This window comes from Camelus ferus, chromosome 11 (assembly GCF_009834535.1).
Source record: "Camelus ferus isolate YT-003-E chromosome 11, BCGSAC_Cfer_1.0, whole genome shotgun sequence".
In the NCBI taxonomy this organism is placed as follows: domain Eukaryota; kingdom Metazoa; phylum Chordata; class Mammalia; order Artiodactyla; family Camelidae; genus Camelus; species Camelus ferus.
In genome coordinates, this window is record NC_045706.1 from 9,426,331 (window position 1) to 9,449,343 (window position 23,013).

At 44.5% G+C, this 23,013-nt stretch overlaps 1 protein-coding gene across 16 annotated transcripts in view; it reads left to right on the plus strand.

Moving 5' to 3' along the window:
- The window catches only part of FGFR2 (fibroblast growth factor receptor 2), a 100,723-nt gene that overhangs the window by 22,927 nt on the left and 54,783 nt on the right, over positions 1–23,013 (plus strand). For 7 of the 16 annotated variants that reach the window (XM_032490756.1, XM_032490754.1, XM_032490753.1 and 4 more), the window contains exons 3-5: positions 3,628–3,894; positions 4,753–4,830; positions 14,760–14,929. In XM_032490756.1, coding sequence (XP_032346647.1) covers positions 3,628–3,894; positions 4,753–4,830; positions 14,760–14,929 — 515 coding nt within the window. The remainder of the gene's footprint in view (positions 1–3,627; positions 3,895–4,752; positions 4,831–14,759; positions 14,930–23,013) is intronic. The other 9 variants (XM_032490761.1, XM_032490760.1, XM_032490767.1 and 6 more) reach the window with 2 other exon arrangements.

Below are 23,013 nucleotides of genomic sequence, written 5' to 3' on the forward strand. Positions count from 1 at the left end.
GCCCATCATTAGTAAAATTGTTTTGTTATCTATGGAGATACAACTCTGAGTAGACTCTGATTGTCCTGTGAAGAGAGTGGTGCTCAAGATCATGGTAGTGTCTTCAGCCTTGAAGAATAACAGTCTTGGGCCCGGCAAGTTACGGTTGGAATTTGGTTCATAATAGTTGGCTTGTTGGATCCTCAAAATAATACCCTGTTTGGAGACATTCTTTCTTGTCATTCAGTAAGAAAGCTGAAGCCAAGAGGGTTAGGCAAGAGCAGAGTGGAATTGGAGCTCAGGACTTCACTCTCACCTCATGCAGGCAGTGCCCAGGCAACCAGCATCTCCTGCGTGTCCAGCCTGAACAGGACGTGGTCCTTACTGTGCTGTGTTACCTCTTGCTACAGCAGCAGGTGGCAGGTGTCCTTCTGGTGATGTTGGTCCAGCATCTCAGATACCCCTGGTTTCGGCAAGACTTTGTGGTTTACCTATTTCAGATGAAGGATTCTGAGTTAAAAATGCTTTCCTTTAAAAATGGAGAAATCATAATGCCACCTTTATCTGGAGAGATTTTTTTTCTGCTTCACATATGCCAGTGTCTTGTTCTGTCCCCGTCCAGCAGTCTTAGGGCCTTCCACTGCCTCCGCAAAAAAGGGACATGGCTTCCCCTGGTTGGAGGGCCAGGACAGAGCAGGTTGGCTGCATGAGTCCCAGGCTCTCACTTAAAGGAAGTGTTGCTGCTTCTGTCCAGCTGCTTCCCTGCTCAGTAATCTCTGGATGACCGGTTCCAGCTCAAGGGGACGCAAGTGCTGCGACATTCTTGGTGACCTGCTGACCGTGCAATGTGGTCGCGATAAATATCGATCATTTTATGACCCAGGCTAAGCCAGTGTAAATACATTCTAACATTGTGGGTGCTGTTTCAGTGATCAGCTGTTGGAGACCCAGGACCCCAAACGATATCTGAGCCTCGCTTTGAACAGCTGTAAACGGGGTTGGGTTAGGCCAGGTGGCCTTTGGGAGCCTGTCGGTTCTGATGTTGTATGACGCTGACTCTGGGATACTGGAGGGGGAGATGGTCTGAGATTTGGGGCCAAACTGACTTCCTTTCTTTTCCCCCTTTCCCCGCATTTCTCTTCCCCTCCCTTTTCTGCTCAGGATTCAGAGTTCAAAATATGTCTGTTAGTCACTGAGTTCAGTGCTGTTATGACTTAAATAGCCTTGAGAGGCCTCCTCTGAGGACTGTCCAACCAGGTCCCCAGCAGCATCTTTTTTTTTTTTTTTAAAGTTGAAGTGTAGTCAGTTTACAGTGTTGTGTCAATTTCTGGTGTACAGCTCAATGCTTCAGTCATACGTGAATATACATGTATTCGTTTTCATATTTTTTTCCACTGTAAGCTACTACAAGATATCGAATATAGTAGCCAAAAGCATCTTGTAAACATCACTTTGCCCTTCACTTCTTTCTAGAGAAGCCTTCTCTGACATTTCTATGCAACACGGCTTGGCAGACTTCCTGTAATGGGCAAGACTGTAAATATTTTAGGCTTTGCAGGCCATCAGGTCCCTGGTTCAACCACTCAGCTCCGCCATTGTCACACCACAGCAGCCCCAGACAATGTGTAAGTGAGCGAGCAAGCTTGGCTGCAAGCCTGTAAAACTTTGTTTACAAAAACAGGCGCTGGCTGGGTTTGGCCTGGGGGCCGGAGTTTGAGCCTTGCATCTCCGGATGTGCCGCTAGCCTGCTGTGTTCTTCTTCCTGACACTTAGGACCACCCCACACACTTTAGAGTTGTGTAGATTTCATATTTGTTGTCTGTAATTAACATCCCACAAGTGCAGGGAATATTTTATTTTCCTGCTGCTTCCTGGGCATCCAGAATAAAGCGTGGCCCACAGTAGGTGTTCGGTAAATAATTGTTGAATGAGAAAAACAAACTTTTGAAGAGTAACCCTCCTGTCAGTTGGGGCTCTCTGCCCTTGTTTCGGGGTGTGTTTTTCCATATTTAAATTTGTATTCTGTTTTCTTCCCTGTGTTGTGGTTATCTCTTTGTGTTGCCATCCTGTTGGCTGTCTGGGCCCTTCTTGGCGTGGATGCCTTGTGGGGGCTGCCCCTTTGGGGAATGGGCTGGTGGTGGCGGGGAGGGGGAGGGTGAGTTCTGGAGCCAGATGCTTGGCAGCCCTCGCTGGTCCTTCAATGCTGGGACTGAAACACGAAGTGACTTTATTTCAGTCTTCTGTGGGAGATTTGTCCAGACTACACTCAAAAGGACAAAACAATTGCCTTGCGACGCTGCCCAGATTTGGAGCTGTCCCGGAGCTGGGAAGCTTTGTGTTTTCCGGGCCTGGGACTCCGGGTACCATTCACAGTTCTCACTGTGAAGGATGAAAGCCGATTCATGGACCCTGGTGGGTCCCAGCCAGCAGCTCTGACTATTCTCTTCGAAGGCCCATGGTTCCCTCTCACTCCGTCTGCAGAGGCTGGGTCCTCCTGGGTCCCCTTTTGCCCTGCGTGTTTGGGGACTGTGATCCCGTTCCACACAGGCCACCTTCTAGGTGTGTGCCTGGGGCGGGGGAGGGGCGCACTAGGAGCCAGGAAACCTGAGCCCTCCTTCTAGGATCTTGGCGTCTCCTCGGGGGACAGGACATGCTCCTCAGGAATGTGGTCCCTCCCTAGGAGTGCGTGAAGTGGGCAGATGTACGAGAGGGGACATCCGCTTCACTCCGGGCCAGGGTGGCTGGTGGCAAGCTCTCAACCAGGAGGGCACTGCGTGATTTGGCCTTTGAAGGGATGGGTTGGGTTTGGCGTGGGGGTGAGGGAAGAAGGGGCAGCCCTCAGTTAGGAGACAAAGGCAGAGGCCTGAGGAGGCTGGGACTAGGGTGTGCGGTGGGGGCTGGTGGCAGGGAGGGGTCTAGCTTTTAAAATGGCATATTAGGCCTGTGGCCGTCACCAGCTTCGTTTCATGATCCATTTAAGTGCAATGGGGACCGCCTCTTGGCTGCCTGGGGCATTTCCCCCTTTTTGGTTTTGACATTAAGGCCTCCAGGCTTTCATCATTTTAAGAAAAATGGTGTGTTTCAGCTTACCCAGTACAGAGTTAAATTTCTAGACCAGCAATGTTTTCATCTGGGCCTGGGAATTTGAGGATTTCTTTTTAAGAAGCTCGGGTTTATGACCACAGGCAGAGTCTAGCAAAAATAAATAAAGGTGTGTGTGTGTGTGTGGAATGAAACCATTTGTAAGAAACACATCCTTACAAGTGACAAATGCTGCAGTGATGGACTTCCCTGGGTGTTACGGTGCAAGCAGGATTTGGACTGGCAAGCGACTTCAAAGTTTTCTTGTACGATATCCGGTATCCTTCCGTGCCGGGTTTTGAGTTTGTTTAACGCCCTCCAGTTTGTGGAAACCGAGTAGGGCAGCTTTGGCTGGGTGCTTCCTCTGGTTGGTTTCAGGTGCTCCTCTGCTCTTTGGTGAGGGCAGCTTCCTGGGGTGCGGGGAGAGGCAGATACCCTCTGGGGCCGTTTGCAAAATGTGAACCATCTCTCCTGGGAGTCAAGGGGCCTCCACTGACCGTTGTTGGACGTTCTCTCCTCTTCCTCCTTCCCATCTGTCTCCGTCTTCTCTCTCCCACCTTTCTGCAGAGCCACCAACCAAATACCAAATCTCCCAACCGGAAGTGTACGTGGCTGCACCCCGGGAGTCGCTAGAGTTGCGCTGCCTGTTGCGAGATGCCTCCATGATCAGTTGGACTAAGGATGGGGTACACTTGGGGCCCAACAATAGGACAGTGCTTATTGGGGAGTACTTGCAGATAAAAGGTGCCACGCCTAGAGACTCCGGCCTCTATGCTTGTACTGCTGCTAGGAATGTAGACAGTGAGACTGTCTACTTCATGGTCAATGTCACAGGTGAGTCGTCCAGCGAGCCCTCTGCTCTCTTCTCTGTAGCCGTTTTCTGGGTAAAGTGTTACTGGACAAGTGAAGTTACAGTGGGATCTGCTAATTGCATGCCAGGTGCAGAGCTTCACGGTTTGTGATCCATCTGTGTTTGAAGTTCTTCTGCAGGACCTGGTATATCAAGAGAGAGGCTGGGCATTCAAAATGACAGGGTTTCTCATGTGCAGATAACATTTTTCTCTTAAGACAGTGCACTTTTATTTAAGTAAACAACCCCCGCAACCGGCATCCTTGGCATGTAGAATACAGGATGGAAATTTGGATGCTGAAGATTTCCAATTCCTTTTATGAAAATTTGAGTTTCTCACCTTGACTTTTCCATGCAGTGACGGGGGTGCTGCACAGGCCCCCCTTTTGTGACCAAGTTTAAAGCTCTGCTTTCAGAATATTAGCAAACAGTCAGAAGGCCACACAGGACCTCAGTTTTCCGATGGACTAATTCCTTTCTTGAAGGAGACCCTGAGTGCTAAAAGATTGTGTTGGAAAGAATCTTTGGCTATTACACAATCAGTAAATTTGCTGGAGACTTGAATACTGTTTGAAGCTTAAAATCCATTTTCAGTATTTCCAATTTTATAGCATGTTTAAATAATGTGAAAGCAGAAAAGATTGAGAATTGTAATAGAGACCAACTGTCATCATGGAAAGAAAATTTAAGCCATTAAAACCATCTTAACTAAACATGGTCTCAGACTTTGCGCCTGGGTTCCTGGGTCGTCGAGTTCCCTATCCAGAGGGATTGAGTTGTAGATGATTGCAGCCTCTTGCTTTTGCAAAAACGCAACCATGGATGTGTTCTTTTGAATACAGATGCCATCTCATCCGGAGATGATGAGGACGACACAGATGGCTCGGAGGATTTTGTCAGTGAGAACAGTAACAGCAAGAGTAAGTAATTGCTGTCTCCGGAGGTCCCCGAGAGAGGAGAGCCTGGTGGGCAGTCCTGACTCCCAGCTGTCTTCCTGTCCACTCTTCGGGATGCTCTTGCCTGCGGTCCTCACCGTTCTCCGCTCTGTCTACGCTCTTGACTTTCAAATCTGAGAATAAACCAGTGTTCTGTGCACCCTTCTCTCCTGTTTGTCCTTTCTTATTGTGTCAGTAGCCTCTTTCTTTTGAATGCAGTTATGAATTTTCTTTCCTTGGTCTTCCTCTTCCCTCTGGTTTCTCACTGTTCGGAGATGTAAAGCCAGTAGAGCCATGTAATATCCTGGTCGTCTTCATAACCACTGAGGATGCCTGGCTTGACCCAGTGGTTCTCCACTGGGGGTGATTCTCCTCCTTCTCCCTCCCCGGGGACACACTGGGCGATGTTTGGTTGTGTCAGCTCGGGGAGAGGGGGATGCTAGTGGCATCTACTATGAAGAGGCCAGGGATGCTGCTCATATACATCGTTACAATGTGCAGAATGGCCTCACAATAAAGAATAATCTGGTCCAAAATGTCGATAGTGCTGAGATTGAGAAACGATGGCCTGGTAAAACATTATTGCATCCTGAGCAGAAATAAGGGAAGTGTGCCTTATTTTGCAGATAGAAAAGGGGAACAACAAATGCTGTTTGCGTATCTAAGGGCAGTTAACACTGAGCACCGACCCTAGGAGGTCTTTACTTGGTGAGTGAGAATGTGGCCTCTTGGACCTGGGCAGCATGGGTTCACATCCTGCTCTACCACTTCTGAGGTGGGCCACCTTGGGCAAGTAATTTAACTTCTGGGCCTCAGTTTCTTCAACTGTAAAATGGGAATAATAACAGTATTTCATGGGGTTGTTATGACGATGAGCTTGTATTTGTACAGTGCTCAGAAAAGTACTCGTGAGTGTTTGATAAAGAAGATCAAATGAATTGTATTTTCCAATAACATGGCTGGAATGTTTCCAGATCGCTTTACGTTGGCCACTGGCATTCTTTGCTTAGATGCTATGTTCCACATTTTCTCGAAGGACTTTTGTCAGTTTAATAAATTCAAACAAGACCTAAATAATAAGACAAATTGTTATTAAAATCGATGTTGGCTGGTACCTGGGATAATGGTTTGCTGAATTGGGGCATTGGATTTGTCCCTGAGTCTCCTAGCAGCTTGGGCAAAAAGAAATTTTTTGGCTTATATACTTTTCACTCTTTGGTGAGAAAGCTTGGGGCCTGGACCACTAGCATCAGCATTCCTAAGAACTTACTAGAAATGACAATTCTCATTCTGAATTAGAAAAACTCTGGGGGTGATTCTGATGCACAGTGAGTGTAAGAACTACTGGCTTAGGGATTCACACGGGCAGATCTGCCTCTAACACAAGTTTACTGTTAGAGATCTTATCCGTAATACAGTGGGTAATAAGGTGAGAGAGTGTCTTCCATTGTGATTTGCACCAGCCTTCTAATGAGGTGGTTGTTATTATTTTTGGTATTTAGTAATAAAACACTGGTACATTAAAAGATATCACTCACTTCTTATTAGTTCTTTGGCTCTGGCAGTGATGAAGAGGTCTGCTCTGGGCAGGCTCTGTTCTGGCTGCTGGTTCAATCCATGCTCGCAACCACTAGATAAGGAGGAAAGAGGCGTTGTTTGTGTTTTATTGATTGGAAATTTGTGATTCAGGGAACAAAAAGCAGAGAGCCGCAGTTGAGTCGTAGGCCTGTTGCATGTCTAATCACAGGCCCCTTTGCCAATACCCAGGGTGATGATGTGGGTGGAGGGAGGAGGCTTGCCGTTGCTTACAGCTCTAAAGTGGTACCCATGTGTGGGAGCCATTGCTATTGACTGTGACATCAGATTCAGCTCAGCTCCGTTGGCATGCCTTGGAACCGCGTTGTCCTGGTGATCGGTACCCTGCCTAATAGCGTGTTACCACGGAATAAGCAGGAAATAATAAAATGTAACAGTGAGGTATAGGGTATGTAACAAGAAGGCTGAGTGAATGTGTCTGTGATGACTCAGCAGGAACACCTGCCGTGGACCTCCAGGTTTTCATCCTGAACACTTGTCCTGACTGCCCAGTGTCCAGGTGAAGGCCAGGTAGTCCTGAGCTCCACTTAACAAATGCTGGCCCATGTTGAGTGAATTGCCACGCCTTCACCTTGCGACCAGGGTTCTTTGTAATTAGCTCTCGAATGACACCAACTCTGCCCCGAAATGGATGCTCTGCAGTGATTAAGGGCTGGTGTTAGCTGTACCAGGGAGATACTGCTGTCGGGAACTGCCTCTGTTTGGTGCCTGTGAAACATTAGACGCGATTTAAAGTGATAGCAGTTCTTAGCTGGCTACTTGGCCTCTGCCATCTGTTAGTGTGATTAGGCTGGTCTGATTCACAGGTGCAGCCTGGGGCAGCTGAGATTAAGCAGCTGTGGCCTGTGTGGACAGAGGAATGCCATGGCCAGGGTAATTGGCAAGGCGGTGAAGGGGATGTTGCCATTAAAACAATTTTTTGCCACCTCAAGTGTCAAATGCCTGACCTGATTAATAGGGAAAATTGTAGAAGCACCGAATTCTTTGCATTTCCAGCCACCTGGAAACCACTCGTGTGTCCAGATTGATTCCTTCAGTGTTTTCTGATTGTCTGGAAATGCCACTGGGGTGTGTTTGAAAGTTCCCTGTCAGCGAAGTTAACAGATGATGCTCCAGTGACCCTGTGCTGACAGTGACATTTCTGAGCTTCTCCGAAAAGGGTTCTTCTCTTTTGGGATTGGTTGATGTTAGTTCCACATCTTCTGACTTGAAAACTCTATTCCAGGGTATTCCCACTGCTGGTGTTACTGTTTATCTAATTTTTGTGGTTAACTCGAAGAAGGCAAGCTTATCTTCCTGGTAGAGTTCTTCTTAGATTCTACAGAGAATAAAAACTAAGGTAGCCAAATATAATGGCAAAAAAAAAAGTCAAAAATTAAGGCAGGATGGTTGAATTTTGGCCATGAAACTGGTATCCATTAACATCCAAGTCCAAGTCTGATTTGATTTCTTTATGAATGTCCTGCAATGTTTAGGTTGACCTTAACTCTTTCCTGGGAGACCCAGCTTAAAAGTGGGCTCCTCTGGAGAGGATTTCCTCGTTTGCACAAGCAGATTGAGTGGCTGGGAGTGTTCCATTGTCTCATGAGCAGTATTGCGTAGTATCTCAGACCTGCCTTGCCAGTAGGTTGCTTCTGGATCTTGAATGAATATTTTGTGGAATCACCGTCCTCACACGTATCTTCTGTGGAGCTCCTTGAAAACAGAGCAGTGTTCAGATTTGGTCTGCACATAAAGAGAATAAGCCAGTGTTTCTCAAAGAGTATCCCTTGGAACCCTAGTACAGAATACTTCTCTGCCAAAAATGAGTTGTGTTTTGAGATGAATTTGGAAAATACCTCATACTGTGACCTTTCTTGGGGACTTCCAGTGTCTATCAGCATAATACAAGTTCTGAGAAGTTCTGTAGTAAAACATCTGTTTCTTTTTGTCCTTTCCCAGGGTTTTCCAAACTTATTGACTATAAGACCCTATTTAAAATGTAGCATCTATTAGCATCCTGTTGCACGTGCTTTGAAAATCCCTGCAATGGACTGATTTGATTGATCTGGCTACCCCACCTCCCACCCCTACCCCCACCACTTTTGAGTCAAATTCTTCCATCACAGATGTGGAGGGCATTCTCCGGTCATATTTTAGCAGCTGACTAGCTGATGACCTCACACCTTACCAGTGCTAGACGTTTCCCTGAGCGGAACAATCCTGTGATGTCATTACAAGCCTGGCTGCCAGGAAATAATGCTGCTACATATGCCCTTTGGTGAAAGAGATTTTCTCCGGACAGAAAGTTGCAATTTCAAATGCTAATTTTTGAAATGCATCCAGGCTGAGGGTTTTGAAAGGTTCAAGCGTCATGCTTTAGCATAGGAAAGCATAACTTAACTAGTCCTTGCCTTCCCCAGGTACTAGGTATCTTAATGGGTTATCTGGCAGCAAATACGTAGACCTGTCCATTTTTTTTCAAGATACTTTTTAATGACCTCTAGCTTGTGTTTAAGTATTACTGTTTCTGAAGAGCTTGAGACTTAGTTCTTGGGAAGATCGTGATAGACAGAAGTTCAGGTTGGCTGCTTAACTGGAAGGAATTGATGGTAAGACAGCTGTACCAGGATTCTTGCTGTTGGAGTGGTTCTGTTGAGTGAAGAGAGAGAGAAGGTAATTTTCTATTTTGGTTTTATTCCTGTTGAGACCTGCAGCTGCCTGTACTCTGCGTCAGGGAGAAGGCAATTTTTTTTTTTTTTCTGTCTGTTTTTTGGAAGTAACGAGGGAAAATGATGGTACTTGGCCTGAGATTCTGAACTTTCACTGATGGTCCTGCTAATAGTAATAATTCACAGTCACCTTTGCTATAATTGGGATTTTACTTGGTAGAGATTGTGTCTAAGTTGGCAAATGCTGTTTTTTTCACTGTGTTGCAGTTGCCAGGAATTGAAGAAAACAAAGTTTTAAAAAATGCACCAGCTTCCTATGGTTTTTTGAAATGTCTTTGGAATGAAAACCTCATCATACATTGGCTAGGTTGTTTATCACAAACACTGGTGATAGTGTTCCATCCATTCGGCCGGATTGACAATCCTTTCTTTCACGGCTTCCCCTCTGGTCAAACAGCATCACCAGCGACTGGAAGGTTCTCTTTTGAAGGCAGATCATGGGAACTCCCACGGGCAGCTGGTCTCCCAGGGGACTCAGGCACTTCACATGTGGGTCACTTGTCTGGTTTGTTTTAATGTCTTTCTTATCAAATGACCTGCTGTTCAGCATGTTGTTGCTTTAATAAGATGTCTCAGATAAAGAAATCCCCATCCCCCCCAGTCACACCTCCACTCACATCTCCATCTTTTGTTGGATTTGCTTTCTCTTTCTGTATGCAAAACTGAAAACAGACGAACTGCAGTCTGCGGCAGGGGTGGGATGGAGCGCTCAGAGACATCTCCTCCCTCATCAGGGGTCAAAGCATTGAAATGTCCTGATTAGTGATATTTTTAAAGGCCCTAATTATAGACTTAAGACAGAGGCCTTAGTGGAGCTTTGGGGAGTTTGTGAGACTTAATCTAGGAGCTGAAACAGGCTGTGTTTTTATTTTTTTTTATTTTTGCACCAATAAAAATATAGTTGGCAGTCATCAGTGGCCACAGCGCACATAAATCTTGAGCTTTTGACTTAATTTCCATGGGAGAGTTCAAAGGGCAGTCTGGAGTGGTTGAAAGAGCTCTGCTCAGGGAGCTGGGGACTTGGGTCTAGCCTCAGCCCAGCCTCTGGCCGTGCGACCTTGATCACGTCACTTAACCTTTCTGCATGACATTGACCACACCGGCCGTTGGGCCAGATGGTCACTGGGGTCTCTTCTGGTACAGTGGTAATATGATTCTGTGTTTTTCCTTTAAACTGCTGGGCTGTAGCCTCTCTTTTTGGTTAGAGAGAGAGAGGAGGGAAAAAGACCGTAAACCTTAGATGTCAGTGTCGGGACAAGTAAGAGTCTTTGTGGCAGTGGGCTCAACAGCCCAAGTTTTCCCCTGAAGTTTAAATTGCAGGGTCAAAATAAATCCTCTTATCTGGCCATTTATTGACAGAATCAGTATCTGTGTGGAATATAGGTACTTGGAAAGAATGTTAGGACTGGGAGGGGCCTTATCAGCACATTCAGTTCAACTCCCTCATTTTATAGCTCAGGCTTTTAATAGTTGTCCTTCTGGTTCACCCTTCCATCCATCCATCCATCCATCCATCCATCCATCCATCACACTAGAGTTCCTGCTCCATGGTTTGAAGATGACTCAGGCTGCACCGTCCAGGTGATCCACTCTTGTTGGTCAGCAGACCTTGAGGAGTGTGCTTTTCATTATGGAAACACCCTGCTGATGGAATCACACATAAATAACCAAGAGGTGGCTCAGAGATGGAATAATGAATCTTCTCCTTAATCTGCTCAGCCAGCCGCATCTTGAGACTTCTGTATTAAATTAAAATTGTACTTACTTAGCATTATTCCTAGTGTACAGTACCTGTTTCAGTGTAGAACATGATAATGAGTAGGTATGCCAAACCTTGGTGATGGGATTTTACTGGTTTATTTTGGCTGGGTCTTACTGTTCCTTTCACTTGCTTGTTTTTAGTATTTTATGAGTAAGTACATCTTTCTTTTGCTACCTCTGCTGCATCAGGAGATCTGAGGATGTCAGAGCAGAAGGGGCCATACCGATCCTCCAGGTCAAATTATTTACTCCTAAGTATAATTCATTTTTTTTTAATGCCATCAGGGATTTATACCACAGTTCCTTCTCTATTAATTATGTCCCTAACATTATGGAAGACCAAGTTGATGTCATACATGTCTTCCAAGCAGTGTGGTGTGACCTTGGCCATCCCTGTTGAGCACCTACTGTGTGTTAGGGTCATCTCTTTGTAGATCATTAATTTGTTCGGTGAGTTTCTTCTCCAAATGAAGGTTGTTAATGTGGTTCACAGCCTTGGGATGAAAGATGACTCCTTAGGCAGAGAAGCTTTTCAGGAGCCTTCTCCCTATTTCTCTCCAGCTCCATTGTCCTTCTTAGGAGGGACCTGGTCTTCCCATGTGTCCAGACTGCAAGCAGAGCCGGAAATATTGAAGACAGGAAGAGATTGCAGAGGACATGGGGCCATTGATGGCGGCGACACAGCAGGGCTGTGCCTACAGTGCGATTATTTTTGTAGCTCTTCCAGGTTCTTCAAGTTTTGCATAAAACTAGCTTATTTCAGGAAGAGCCACTGTAAAATAATAAAATAACCTCCCCCTCTAGCACCATGCTCTTAAAAAGATTCGTGTGCTTGGCATCGTAGAGGAAGTCTTCATCACAAAAGCACATTGTGCCTGTGTGACGTTTAGCACTCACCCCGAGTGAGGTTGGATAAAGGGTTGGGGGTGACCCAACACTGCCACACGTGGAACCTCGAAAACTTGGCTTGACAGCCCTTTCTGTTGAGTCGAGATTTATCATTATTCAGGGAAGGCGAATGTTGTGAATTCGGGTTTCGAGCGATAGTCATGTTAGTGATTGGCTCCTACATCGTGGATTAGATTTTGTGGCGCCCCGCCCACCTGCCATCTCTGAGACTTTAGATGAGGAACATGGCCGTGTGTCTGTTTTGCACAAGCAGGTTTTATAGGTGCAGTTTGGGTGATTGAAATTTCACCCTGGGGAAGTGGCTACCTGCCAGAAATTCCAGCAGAATTCTTTCACCCTTGTCCTTAAATCATTCCTTAGGCGCCAAGAAAAAGGTGCTGGTTGCCAGGGCTGCTGTCGCCACAGGCCAGGACCGTCCGGGCTCATGTGGTCTGGGGTGATCCCCTGCGGGTTGCAGCCTCACCCAGCAGCTTAGCCCAGCGAGAGGGGAACAGAGCCACATTCCTAGTTCCTAAAGCTCAGTCCTACTTTTCGGCCTCGGGAATGTAGAAAGCATGCCTAATGGTATGTGCGCACTTATCTATTGATTTCTTTTATGTAAAAAAGAAAAGACATTCCACAGGATCATTGCAGCCGTAATTGATGCTATCTGAAAGAGTTACTACATTAATATTTAGCTAATTCACATGAATAGGCTATTGTGTTTACTCAAACAGATGACATGAGTGCAGACACCTGACAGCATGAGGTATGCTTTTCATTTAGGTCCGATTTGTAAAAGTCTTTGTGTAGCGACAAAGCTCATTACTTATTTTGGGCTCTTAATGCTTTCTTTTTTCGTGGCTGTGGATGGATTGCTCTAAGTAGAAGCTTTTAAAATGAAAGGTGATTGAAATTGTTTCAGCATATGCCAGACCCTGGGAGACTTGCGATAAATAGGAATCAGGTACTCCCTGGGGAACCCTCAAAAGAATAGGTGTGTTATGGGCGTTTGACACCCCAAGTCAAGTGGGTACCAAGTTGCTTACTCATTACAGATGCAGCTGGATTCAGACAAAAGAACGCAGCCCTGTTCCTTCTCCCTTGTCCCCCCTTCCACATTCCCTCTGGTCTTTCTCTGTCTGGTACGCATGACTGACAATTTTGGCCTCACTTTGCTCTGTCTTGGCATCATGTCGACACCACCTATACCCCACTACCTTGACACTTAGATCAGCAGAAGGATAAAGAAGACACAACCGTCCTTGTTAAGAAATCCCAGCTCTGCATTTTACAGCAGGTTTCAAGAGCAAGGGTGAGGCAAAGAGGGGTAGGGTGTTTTGGAAGCGGTTTTTCCACTTCCTAATTCTACCATTAACAGCCTGGCTGTTAAGTGAAGGGCATCGCTTCCCCAGGAACGAGCTGCACCATCCACAGAACTGAGCAGGAAACTTCTAAATCCGCATCGGAGACAAAAGCCCCTTCGTACGCCCATTTTGCCTCTGGTTTGTGGAGTGTGTGCGCCATTCCTCAGTCTAGCCTGCACCAGAAATAAGCAGTAGTGGATCAGTCTTTTAGAATTTCAGTGTTCTAGAAGGTTCCACAATATTTTAGAATGTTTATGGCCCTGTTGATGGATGCTTTAGGCGGGAACACGGGGATTTTGGTGGCTCAGACAGAAACATACATGTGAAGAGTTACATCGCTGTACAGGATTTCACTGGAAGTCCTGGGCAGTAATGCAGGAGGCAGTGTGCCTTCAGTCAAGGTTGTCTGTCCTGGACTCCAGGCCTCCATGCAGAGAGGTTAAAGATACGGATTCCAGTGCCTTGGAGAAGCCGATTTTTACTAGCCGTGGAAAGTAGGGGAGACAGTGGGCTCTGGAATCCAGCCAACTGCCTTGACTCAAATCCTGGTGGTGCCTCTTCCTAGCTTTGTGGTTTGGGGTAGATTATGTAACTTCTCCATGACTCAGTTTCCCCATTGTAAACAGGGATCATAACAGTGCCTTTCTCCTCGGATTATTGTCAGTTTTAATGTGTTAAACATGTGAGAGCTTTTGCCGCCACATCTGCCAATAAGAAGGACTCAGTCAATGGTGGTCATGCGCCGTTATTAGCAGGCCTGCAGAATTTGTGGCTGTATTTCCGATTGATGTTACAACTTTTATTTAGAAAGAATGTCTTTCCTTTGGTAATTCAAAAAGTTATCTCCTTCTTTGGGTTTAAAAAAATCACTACTACCCCTGTCTTTGAGGGCTATCTTTAGTGTTAATTGGGAGACGCCTATTAAGTTATACCCCTAGACGTGGTGGTAGAATTACCATGTTCACAACCACCACTGGAGAGAGGGGAAAAAAAAAAACCTTTTTTTCATTAAAAAAATTGAAATATGTTTAGTAATATGGTTTGTTGGCCTGTCATATAAAGTACTGTGAAATTAACTATGCCTCCGTGAATTATTTTATCCTATTGAGATGGTAAGTTATACTATTGATTACCCTTTAAAGTAAAGTGCCAATGGGTAAGTTGACTTTTTAGCATGACTTGTTTAGGTGTAAATGTAATCATTCCATAGGCGGAGCAATCTAAAATGATATATTTTTGGAGGACTCTGCTGTTATTATTGTATTTGTTGTCACTGTGTGTCTAAAGTAGCATTTTAAACCATGATTCTTGAATTTATATTCTGGCACTGAGAACAAGGGTTAGAAGGTACCTCCAACACTTTTTTCCCTGTTAATAGACATGAACTATCCAGCAGCCCATCTCCAGGGACCTTCTGTGAGGCCAGCTGGATCAGACTTCAGAAAATGTTTCCCTAATGTAAACATTACCCAAAGGTTTTGAAAACATTGGGTCATTCACTTACAAAATAAAGTGATCTTACCTGTCAGGAGTTTATAATGGGTATGAAGCTCTCCATCCATATACATTATGATGTTGTTTTCCAAAACAGGAGCACCGTACTGGACCAACACGGAAAAGATGGAAAAACGGCTTCACGCCGTCCCTGCAGCCAACACTGTCAAGTTCCGTTGTCCAGCTGGGGGGAGTCCAACACCAACTATGAGGTGGCTGAAAAACGGGAAGGAATTTAAGCAGGAACATCGCATCGGAGGCTATAAGGTAGAATGAAGCTTTCAAAATAATCTATTTCTTAAATTTTTATTTCTTCGTTTTTTTAAGTAGTCAAATGTTAGCCGAAACTAGAAGGAATTTTTTTTAAAAGGTCAGTAATTATCATAATTGATTGCTTCAATATTTGATATTTCTAGAAAGTTCCTGGACTTGCATGTAATTGTAAAGTACAATCCCCATTTACATTGTTCTTTGTATGAAGAGAGTTTAATAACAGAAAGGTCGAAAGTTGAGAGTCTGTTTTCTATATGTTTTATGGTCTGTAAAACTAAAACTGGAGCAGAATTTGAGAAGTGTAAGTACAGTTGCCCTATTCAAGGAGGATTGTATGAATAGTGGTTGGACTTGGATGAGAGACTGGAGTGTGAAATATTACTTATTAAGAGAGAATGCTTCCAAGATGACAGAGGCAATCTCCTTGTCCTCCATCCTCAAGGATTCTGAAGAGACTGTTACAGAATGTGGTGAAATACAGTCTCATCACTCTGGTTGAGGCTGAAATTGACAACCATCTCCCTGAAGATGCCTGTTTATGCCTTTGTTCATCCATTCAGCAAATGTCAATTGAGTGTCCTTCAGGCAGGGACCGTCCTAGGCTCTGGGCAGAGCACTGCACTAGCTCATTGGGGCTCCTTGTCTGACAGAAAGGCAGGCAAAAAAACTGGCAATCAGGACACTGATATGGGTGAAGTTAGAAGAATGTGTGGTCCCATGGATGTGCAGGGAGCAGTGGTGTTGGCTCCTTGTGGTACTAAGATGAAGAACATCAGAAAAGGATTCTGGGCTGAGTTTGAAGGAGAGTTGTCTCAGAAAGAGTGATGTGAATTCTCCAAATCATTTAGTGTGGAAAGGGAGAACTTGAATTTAGTATATGAGGAAGACTTAAGGAAACTTACTGAGAAACTCTTTGGTGCATTTGAAACATGAACAGATGTATTAGTTACCTATTGCTGTGTAACAAATTACTCCAAGACCTAATAACTTTAAACAACAACATTGACTCTCTCACAGTTTCCATGGGTGAGGAATCCAGGTGCCCCTAAGCTGGACTTCTGTCTCAAGGCCTCTCACAGGACTGTAATTAAGGCCTCGTTTAAGGCTGGGGTCTCCTCTGAAGGGTCACCAGGGAGGATCTGCTTCCAGACTCACTCACTGTAGTTGTTTTCAGGTTTAACTTCCTTGCAGGTTGTTGGACTAGGGGCCTCAGTTCCTCGCTGGCTGTTGGCTGGAGGCCACACTTAGTTCCTTGCCACGTAGGCCTCTCCGTAGGGTGGCTCACAGCATGGCAGCTGGCTTCCTGATGGGGAGCAGACAACACGGGCCAGAGAGAAGGGTTGAGAAGACAAGTCACAGCCTTTGTAACCTAATCATGGAAGTGCCATCCCACTACTTTTGATGGGTTCTACTGTTAAGCAAGTCACCAAGAACAGTGATTATCTGAGGACATGTGTATCAGGAGACATGGGGATTACTGGAAGCATCAGAGAAACCTGCACAGTGGGTACAACAGAGTATTCATTAACTCAGGCCCTAGGTCCTTAAGAGCCAAGTAGGGGAGGGTTTCTTGGTGGCAGCAGTGTGATACCCAGGAAGACTTTCCTTGGTGTACCTCTCACCTGTATTAACATGCTATCATCACTTTAGATGGCACGTGAGCCCCTCCTCCATTGGTGCTGTGCTCAAATGCTTCTCTCTGCATAATAGGTCCTGGAGCCCTTTCCTGAAATACCATCCCCAGTAACTCATCTTGAGAGCGTTAGTCATTTCTTCCGCAAGGACTTTTGACTTTTGTCTTAACGTTGAAAAATTACTTTCTAGAGGCCAAAACCCAGAGGATAATTGGGAAAGCCTACGAGTAAATTTCTGAGAGCACGTGTAGGCAGTTTGTGTGTGAAACAGATGGGAAGCACATATGCAAGGTGGACGCCTTTGAAGCTGTGGAGTAGAAGTCCTGGAGTTGTCTTCCATGACTCCTGCTCATTGGTGGAAATAGTAGGTGGAGGATGATTTGTCTCTTTGTTCAGTTCTTTGACTGATACAGTGAAATCAGAGGCTGGCCTTTTTCTTTCTTTCTTTTTTTTTTTAAAAACAATGAATAGACAAAGATTTCATTAGGTGATGCTGGTTGTAAAGGAAGAGTTAAACCCCTCAAATCAGGGCCCCTGGGATTGTTCTAACCACCACATGTTCTCTGAAAACATAATTGATGCAGTTCCAATGATTTATTTAAATACAACATAAGTATAAGAATGGTGGTCAAAATCCTGGTGGTTAACTCATTTCCTTCCTTAAGACAGCCTTGGAAATAAGTACAAAGGGTCGATGAGCCTCCAGAAACTCCTGGTCTCAAAATAAATAGGACCAACATCATTATTATGGGTAAGGAGCTTTTTTGCAAATCTGAATTAGTGATTACAAACACGCAGAAAGACTAAGGGTGCCTAATGAGAAAATGCTGCTTGATTTTTAACAGGTGCAGTTCAGTTTTGATTATTGATGACAACATTCTGCTAAATGAAGAGCAGCTATGCTCTAAAAGCAAAACTGAGGAACCTCCAGCAGAATACCGTTAGCCTCTCCCCAAGGAGGCACGGATGACCAGAGTATTTCTGTTGTTTGATGTTGGAGTCATTTCTGGAGTGAAAGAGAAGTGGAATTCGTGTGGGGACAAAAATCTCAAATCTGTTTTGCTTTTAAATGAAAAGGGCGAAGGGGAGGGGAGTACCACACGTTCTTAGGAACATGGGTTGCTGGCTGGCCATGATGAGGGTGCATCTCTTGTCTGGCGGGGCTTTCTCTTTGGAGAAAGAGGCTGGGACAGTGGGCCTGAGTGGCCTGGTGGGTGGGGTGGTGGTCGCCCCAACAATGCAGAGGTAGCCTGGATTCAGTAAGGGGTTTTCACAACAGTTGTCGTGCCGGGCATTTGTTTTGGGAATACTGGACACTCAGAAATTCCATTGAGCCCCAGAGCCTTCTGGGACTTGAAAGGGAAAAAGAGAGATCCATCATCTCTTGGGAAAGCATAGTTACCTAAAGCATAAGCGTTGTTAATGATGTCTTAGACCCTCCCTAGGTCCCCAGGTCGTGAAGTCACTAAAGGTCACAGAGGCTGACACCTCTCCTGCCCACCTTGGCTCATGGGGCCTGAACAGGGGCAGAGCAGGGAGCAAGGTCCTGACGGGGGGTGTTTCCCTCTGACGTTTGCTTTGTTACTTACACACACGGTGAAAGAACCGTGCCTCCGATCACCTGACGTGAGGGAACCATTTCGTACAATTGTAGTTTCCATTCCGTAGCCCTTTACTCCAAAGCAAGACCTAATTGTCACCTGAAGGGCCAGAGTGGCGTCTAAATGTCCCCCCCCCCCACTGCCAGCCCTTAGCCTGCTTATTTAATGAAGAAGCAAAGTGTCAAGTTTTCCAAGATGTATTTTTCCAGAAAGCAGGACCTGAAAGTTTCCACAAACAAATGTGTTATTTCTGTGGTTTTTTTTTTTTCCCCTTCTTCATAAATCTAATTCCATAAACCGTGGTCATGCTCCGGTGGCCCAGCTGTCTGTCGAGCCCCTTCTGCCTGTTTCTGGGTCGGGCACTTTGGCCCTGGTCTGCTGCTTTATGTATATGTGGCCACTGAAGGGAGAAGGAACACAAAAAACCAAAACAAAGTCAAAGAGAATTATGAATTAGGACAGAAAGCTCATTTTAATTAAAATGGCCCATAGAGCTCTTTGGTGTCCTGTGATTCAGTCTTATTTATCAAAGAACTCATGCTGAGCCATTCTTAGGTGATTAAGAGTCAAATTATTGTTTTTCTTGGTATGTGGGCAAAGGCTGGCTGGATGTTATTAATTTATTTATAATGACAAAGCATGACTTGAAGCAAAACTATATCTCCCTAATTGTGCTGACGCCTGGGCTTTTACATCAGTCTGGACAGTGGGCAAGTTGCTTAAGCTCTGGGCTTCACATCACTTATCCTTAACATGAGAAGGTGGGATAGGAAATCTCCATCGTCTGATCCTTTCCAGCACTAAAACCTGTGATTTAGTAGCATGACCATAACCCAGCATCAGCCATTTTTCATCTTAAACAACAGCATGTATTTTTCTTTTTAACAGAGGTTGCCTTTCAGGCTGGATATTTACTAGGGCTCTGAATAGTTATTACAATCAAATGTAGAAGAGTAAGAAGATGACTGAGATAATTAATAGATTACCTCAATCCCTAACTCTTTCCTAGGTAGGGTATGATTTAGCATAGAGGAGGTGAGTTTTGCTAAAAACCACTGTCATGCCACTTAACTAACTGCATAAGAACCAAGAGAGATCACGGGATGAAGCTCTCCCTCAGCATGGCCCTGAAATTGGCACAAGAGCCCACGGCATCCGAGAGGTTAGAATTCTCATGGAGCCCCTCTGCAGAGGGAAGCGTTGTAGAGTATGGACTGTTAGATTCCAAGTATATTTCAGGTCCGAGAAAAGACAACTCAAAAAAATTTCTTATAGTGACAACTAAACTGGTTGTTTTGATGCCTTGGTTAGATTTATATTTTCTAAGTTATTAAATGTTATGCTTAACACCAAAGGATGTTTGTTTGGAAAAATCACTATGAATATACTTTTTAATATACTTTGTTGAGATTTTTTTCAGTCAAGACATTTCTGCTTTAATCCCAGATCGAGCATTCTGTGATGAAGAGCAGGTGTATTTGGGATTCACCAACATGTACTGACCGCTTACCTGGGTCTTGACTGTTCTGGGTGCCTGCTGTGTATCATGGCGCTCTGTCCCCTGCACAGCCCAAGGAAGGGGGCGCTGTTCTTTTGCTCGTTTTAGAGATGGGGCTTGTCATGTTGCTTCTAGGTGGTGGAGCTGCCCTTTGGACCCAGGCAATTTTTGCTCCAAAGTTCATGGTCTTATTAAACTGCTTTCTTCAAATGGTGGTTCCATGTTTTATTTAAAAAAAAAAGAAGCCCACCATTATAATAAATGAAAAACACTGAAGGAGTAAATGGCTTCCCAAGAACATACAGATACCCATTGGTGTAAGGTATATTGTCGAGAGCAAAGTTGGTGGTGTGACGCTGTTCTTCTAGCTTCCATGACCTGGTGAGATTTGTGTGTGTGTGGTAAAAGTATAATGTAAAATTTGCCACTTATTTCCAAAATTTTTTCATCACCCAAAGTAAAACTCTGTATCCATTAAGCATTAATTACTTAATCTTCCCTTTCCCAGACCCTGGTAACCTCTAATCTATTTTCCATCTCTGAATTTGCCTGTCTAGGTGTCTCATATATTTGAAATCACAGGAAACTTGTCCTTTTGTGTCTGACTTATTCCACTTAGTATGTTCAAGTTTTGACCATGTTATAGTATAAATTAGAACTTCATTCCTTTTTATGGCTGAATAATACTCCATTATATGGATATACCACATTTTGTTTATTCATTCATCTGTTGATAAACACTTGGGTGTTTTCCACCTTTTGGCTGTTGTGGATGATGAAGCTATGAACCTTGGTGGACTAGTATCTGAGTCCTTGCTTTCAATTCCTTTGGATAAATACCTACGAATGGAATTGCTGGATTGCACGGTGATTCTGTTTAGCTTTTTAAGGAAGGCCATGAAATTTTTTGAGTTAAGTTCAAAAGGCAGTGGATGCACCTTTCTGGGCACCGCCAGGGAACAGGCATCTAAGAACAGCCTTGCATTTTGTAATTTACTTCCCACCTCCCCTGGTCCACTGTTTACTGAGTAGAGGGAAGAGTTTCTGCCACTGATCCTTGAAGATCAGAGCTCGTCCAACTCTTGTTCAGACACCTCCTGAAAAGCAAACTTCTTGGAGTTGAAGCATTAAACAGCTATTTGCCTCCACGTCTGTGTGGTGATAGGCAGCAGTTGGTGCCACAGCCCTTGGCACATGTAAGCTCAGGTGGTGTGTACACATCCTGGAGTGATGGTTTGAAGTCCCCCAGGAACCAGCTGAAAATAGGGGTCTGGAGTGGGATAGTAAGGTTTTAATGCATTCTAATAACAACTAGTCTGTGTTGAACTGTAGTTCATGGGTCATCTTATAAAGCCCAGGGTGTAAAGGGATTGCTGTCCTTCTCCATAATTTGGGCCCTGATGCTGGTGGAAGGAGGATTACCATCATACGAACACAGCGTTCATCGCCTTGGCCCAGAGCTAAACTTTCCATCCAGCTTCTGGATATTTATTCTGCTTGTTATCAAACACCTGGGTATTTGGAAATGTCCAGAGTTTTTTGCAACGTGGAAAGCAAACATCCAGGTGACAGCTGGGTCTTTGGCCTCCCACCTTTCACCTTTTGGTGTCACACAGACTCAGTTGACATTCCCAGTTGTCAGCTGAAGGCTGGGGGTTTAACATGCAACCGGGAGGCTTTAGGTAACAGGAATTCCAAAGAAACCTGTCTGGGCCACCTTTTGTCTTTAGAATGACAGCAGGTGGAATGTTTGTGGATTCAGTTTTATTACAAGTAAGAGAGTTTAGGCTATTAGCTTCAGTTGGCTTGGTTGCAGCGTTGAAGTGTATTTTTTTAAAGTCTTTAGTGAACATAGTTTTGAAACCCCACGCTCTCTCGTTTTGGTCCTTGGCAGATGAAAAAATACTGATGCATTCCACAAAGATTTGGCCCTGAGCAGGAATGAAAGGAAGGAGTTGCGCTGTGTTGGTTGATGCAGGGTTTCTCCTCTCCCTGGCTTCCGTGTTCGGTCGGCCAGGCCGGAGAAGTCAGAGATGCTGCAGGGCGACCGCTGCCCGAGGGAGGCGGAGAGAGACAGTTTTATTTCACTTTTTTGTTGTGCGTGCGCGAGATTTCTGTTTAAATTTGAGAAGTGAAAATGCAAAGAGTAAACATCCTTAATCCCACTACTTAATTATATAAAGTGTGTTGCTAATGATTTAATATATTTTCTTTATGATTTTACCTGTGTGTTTACAAGTCATGCTTACAGATTCGGGCCTATGGGTACCTATATGGTTGTGTGTGTGTGTATTTTTTTTTTTCTTCCACAAAATGAAATCAGGGGTATATATAATTGTATTCAGGCTACTTGTTTTATTTATCAATAACTATTAATAGTGTTTTACCAGGATTGAGCATAAGAATACCTCATTCTTTTTAATGACTGTATGCTCTTCTTTTGGAATAAACTCTTCATTATTAATGAGTCTCCTCTTGATAGATCTCAGTTTTCTCTGTTACAAACTGATGCTTGAAGCATCAGTCCTGTTATGTGCCTTGAAGTAATCGTGCTATTTTCTGTGTAGGCCTGATTTCCAGAAGTGGAATTAACTGGGTCCGAAAAACAATGTGCATTGCTAATTTTAACAGATATAGCAAATTATTTTACAGAAGGGTTTTTCTCACCTGCTGTTCCTCTTCTCAGTTTGAGTCTCTGTTCCCCCCCACCGTCACCGAATACTCAATGACGTTGATCTTTCTAATTTTTGTTAATCAGCTGGTGAATAACAGTGTCTCATCATTGTTTTAATTTGCATTTCCCTTCTCTTTAATGAGGTTCAACATCTTTTCATATGTTTATTGGGTATTTACATTCCCTCTTCTGTGAAAGCCAAGGTGGTTTATGTGCTATTTGACCAAACCGAGCATTAAAAAGCTGAGAAATTGAGAAAAACCGTGTTGAAGATGACATCTTAACATTTTTTGCAGTTTCTTTAGGTTTACACTGAATCTTGGCAGTGGAAACAGAGTGTTTATAAAAACACAGAGATCTTTGCGCCTCTGTTCCCCATCTTTGGAGAGTTACTGTTTGTAGCTTGTCGTTAAGCAACCGCTAGTTAATGGTAGGATGTCCCCTGCAAAAGTGTCTGTCTCCCTGTTGGCAGCTACCAAGGGCATCCGTTCGGAAAATGCCACAGCTCATAAAATTTGGGATTGGTGGTATGTCAAGGAATCAAATCCTGGAGCCATGGTGTAAGAAAATAAATATTAACAGGGCTGTGTGGGGCACTGTTGATTGAGTACCAAGGTCCCTGGAAGGGGCAGAAACACCCTGTTCGGTAAATGTGTTTCTCATTGGGAAAG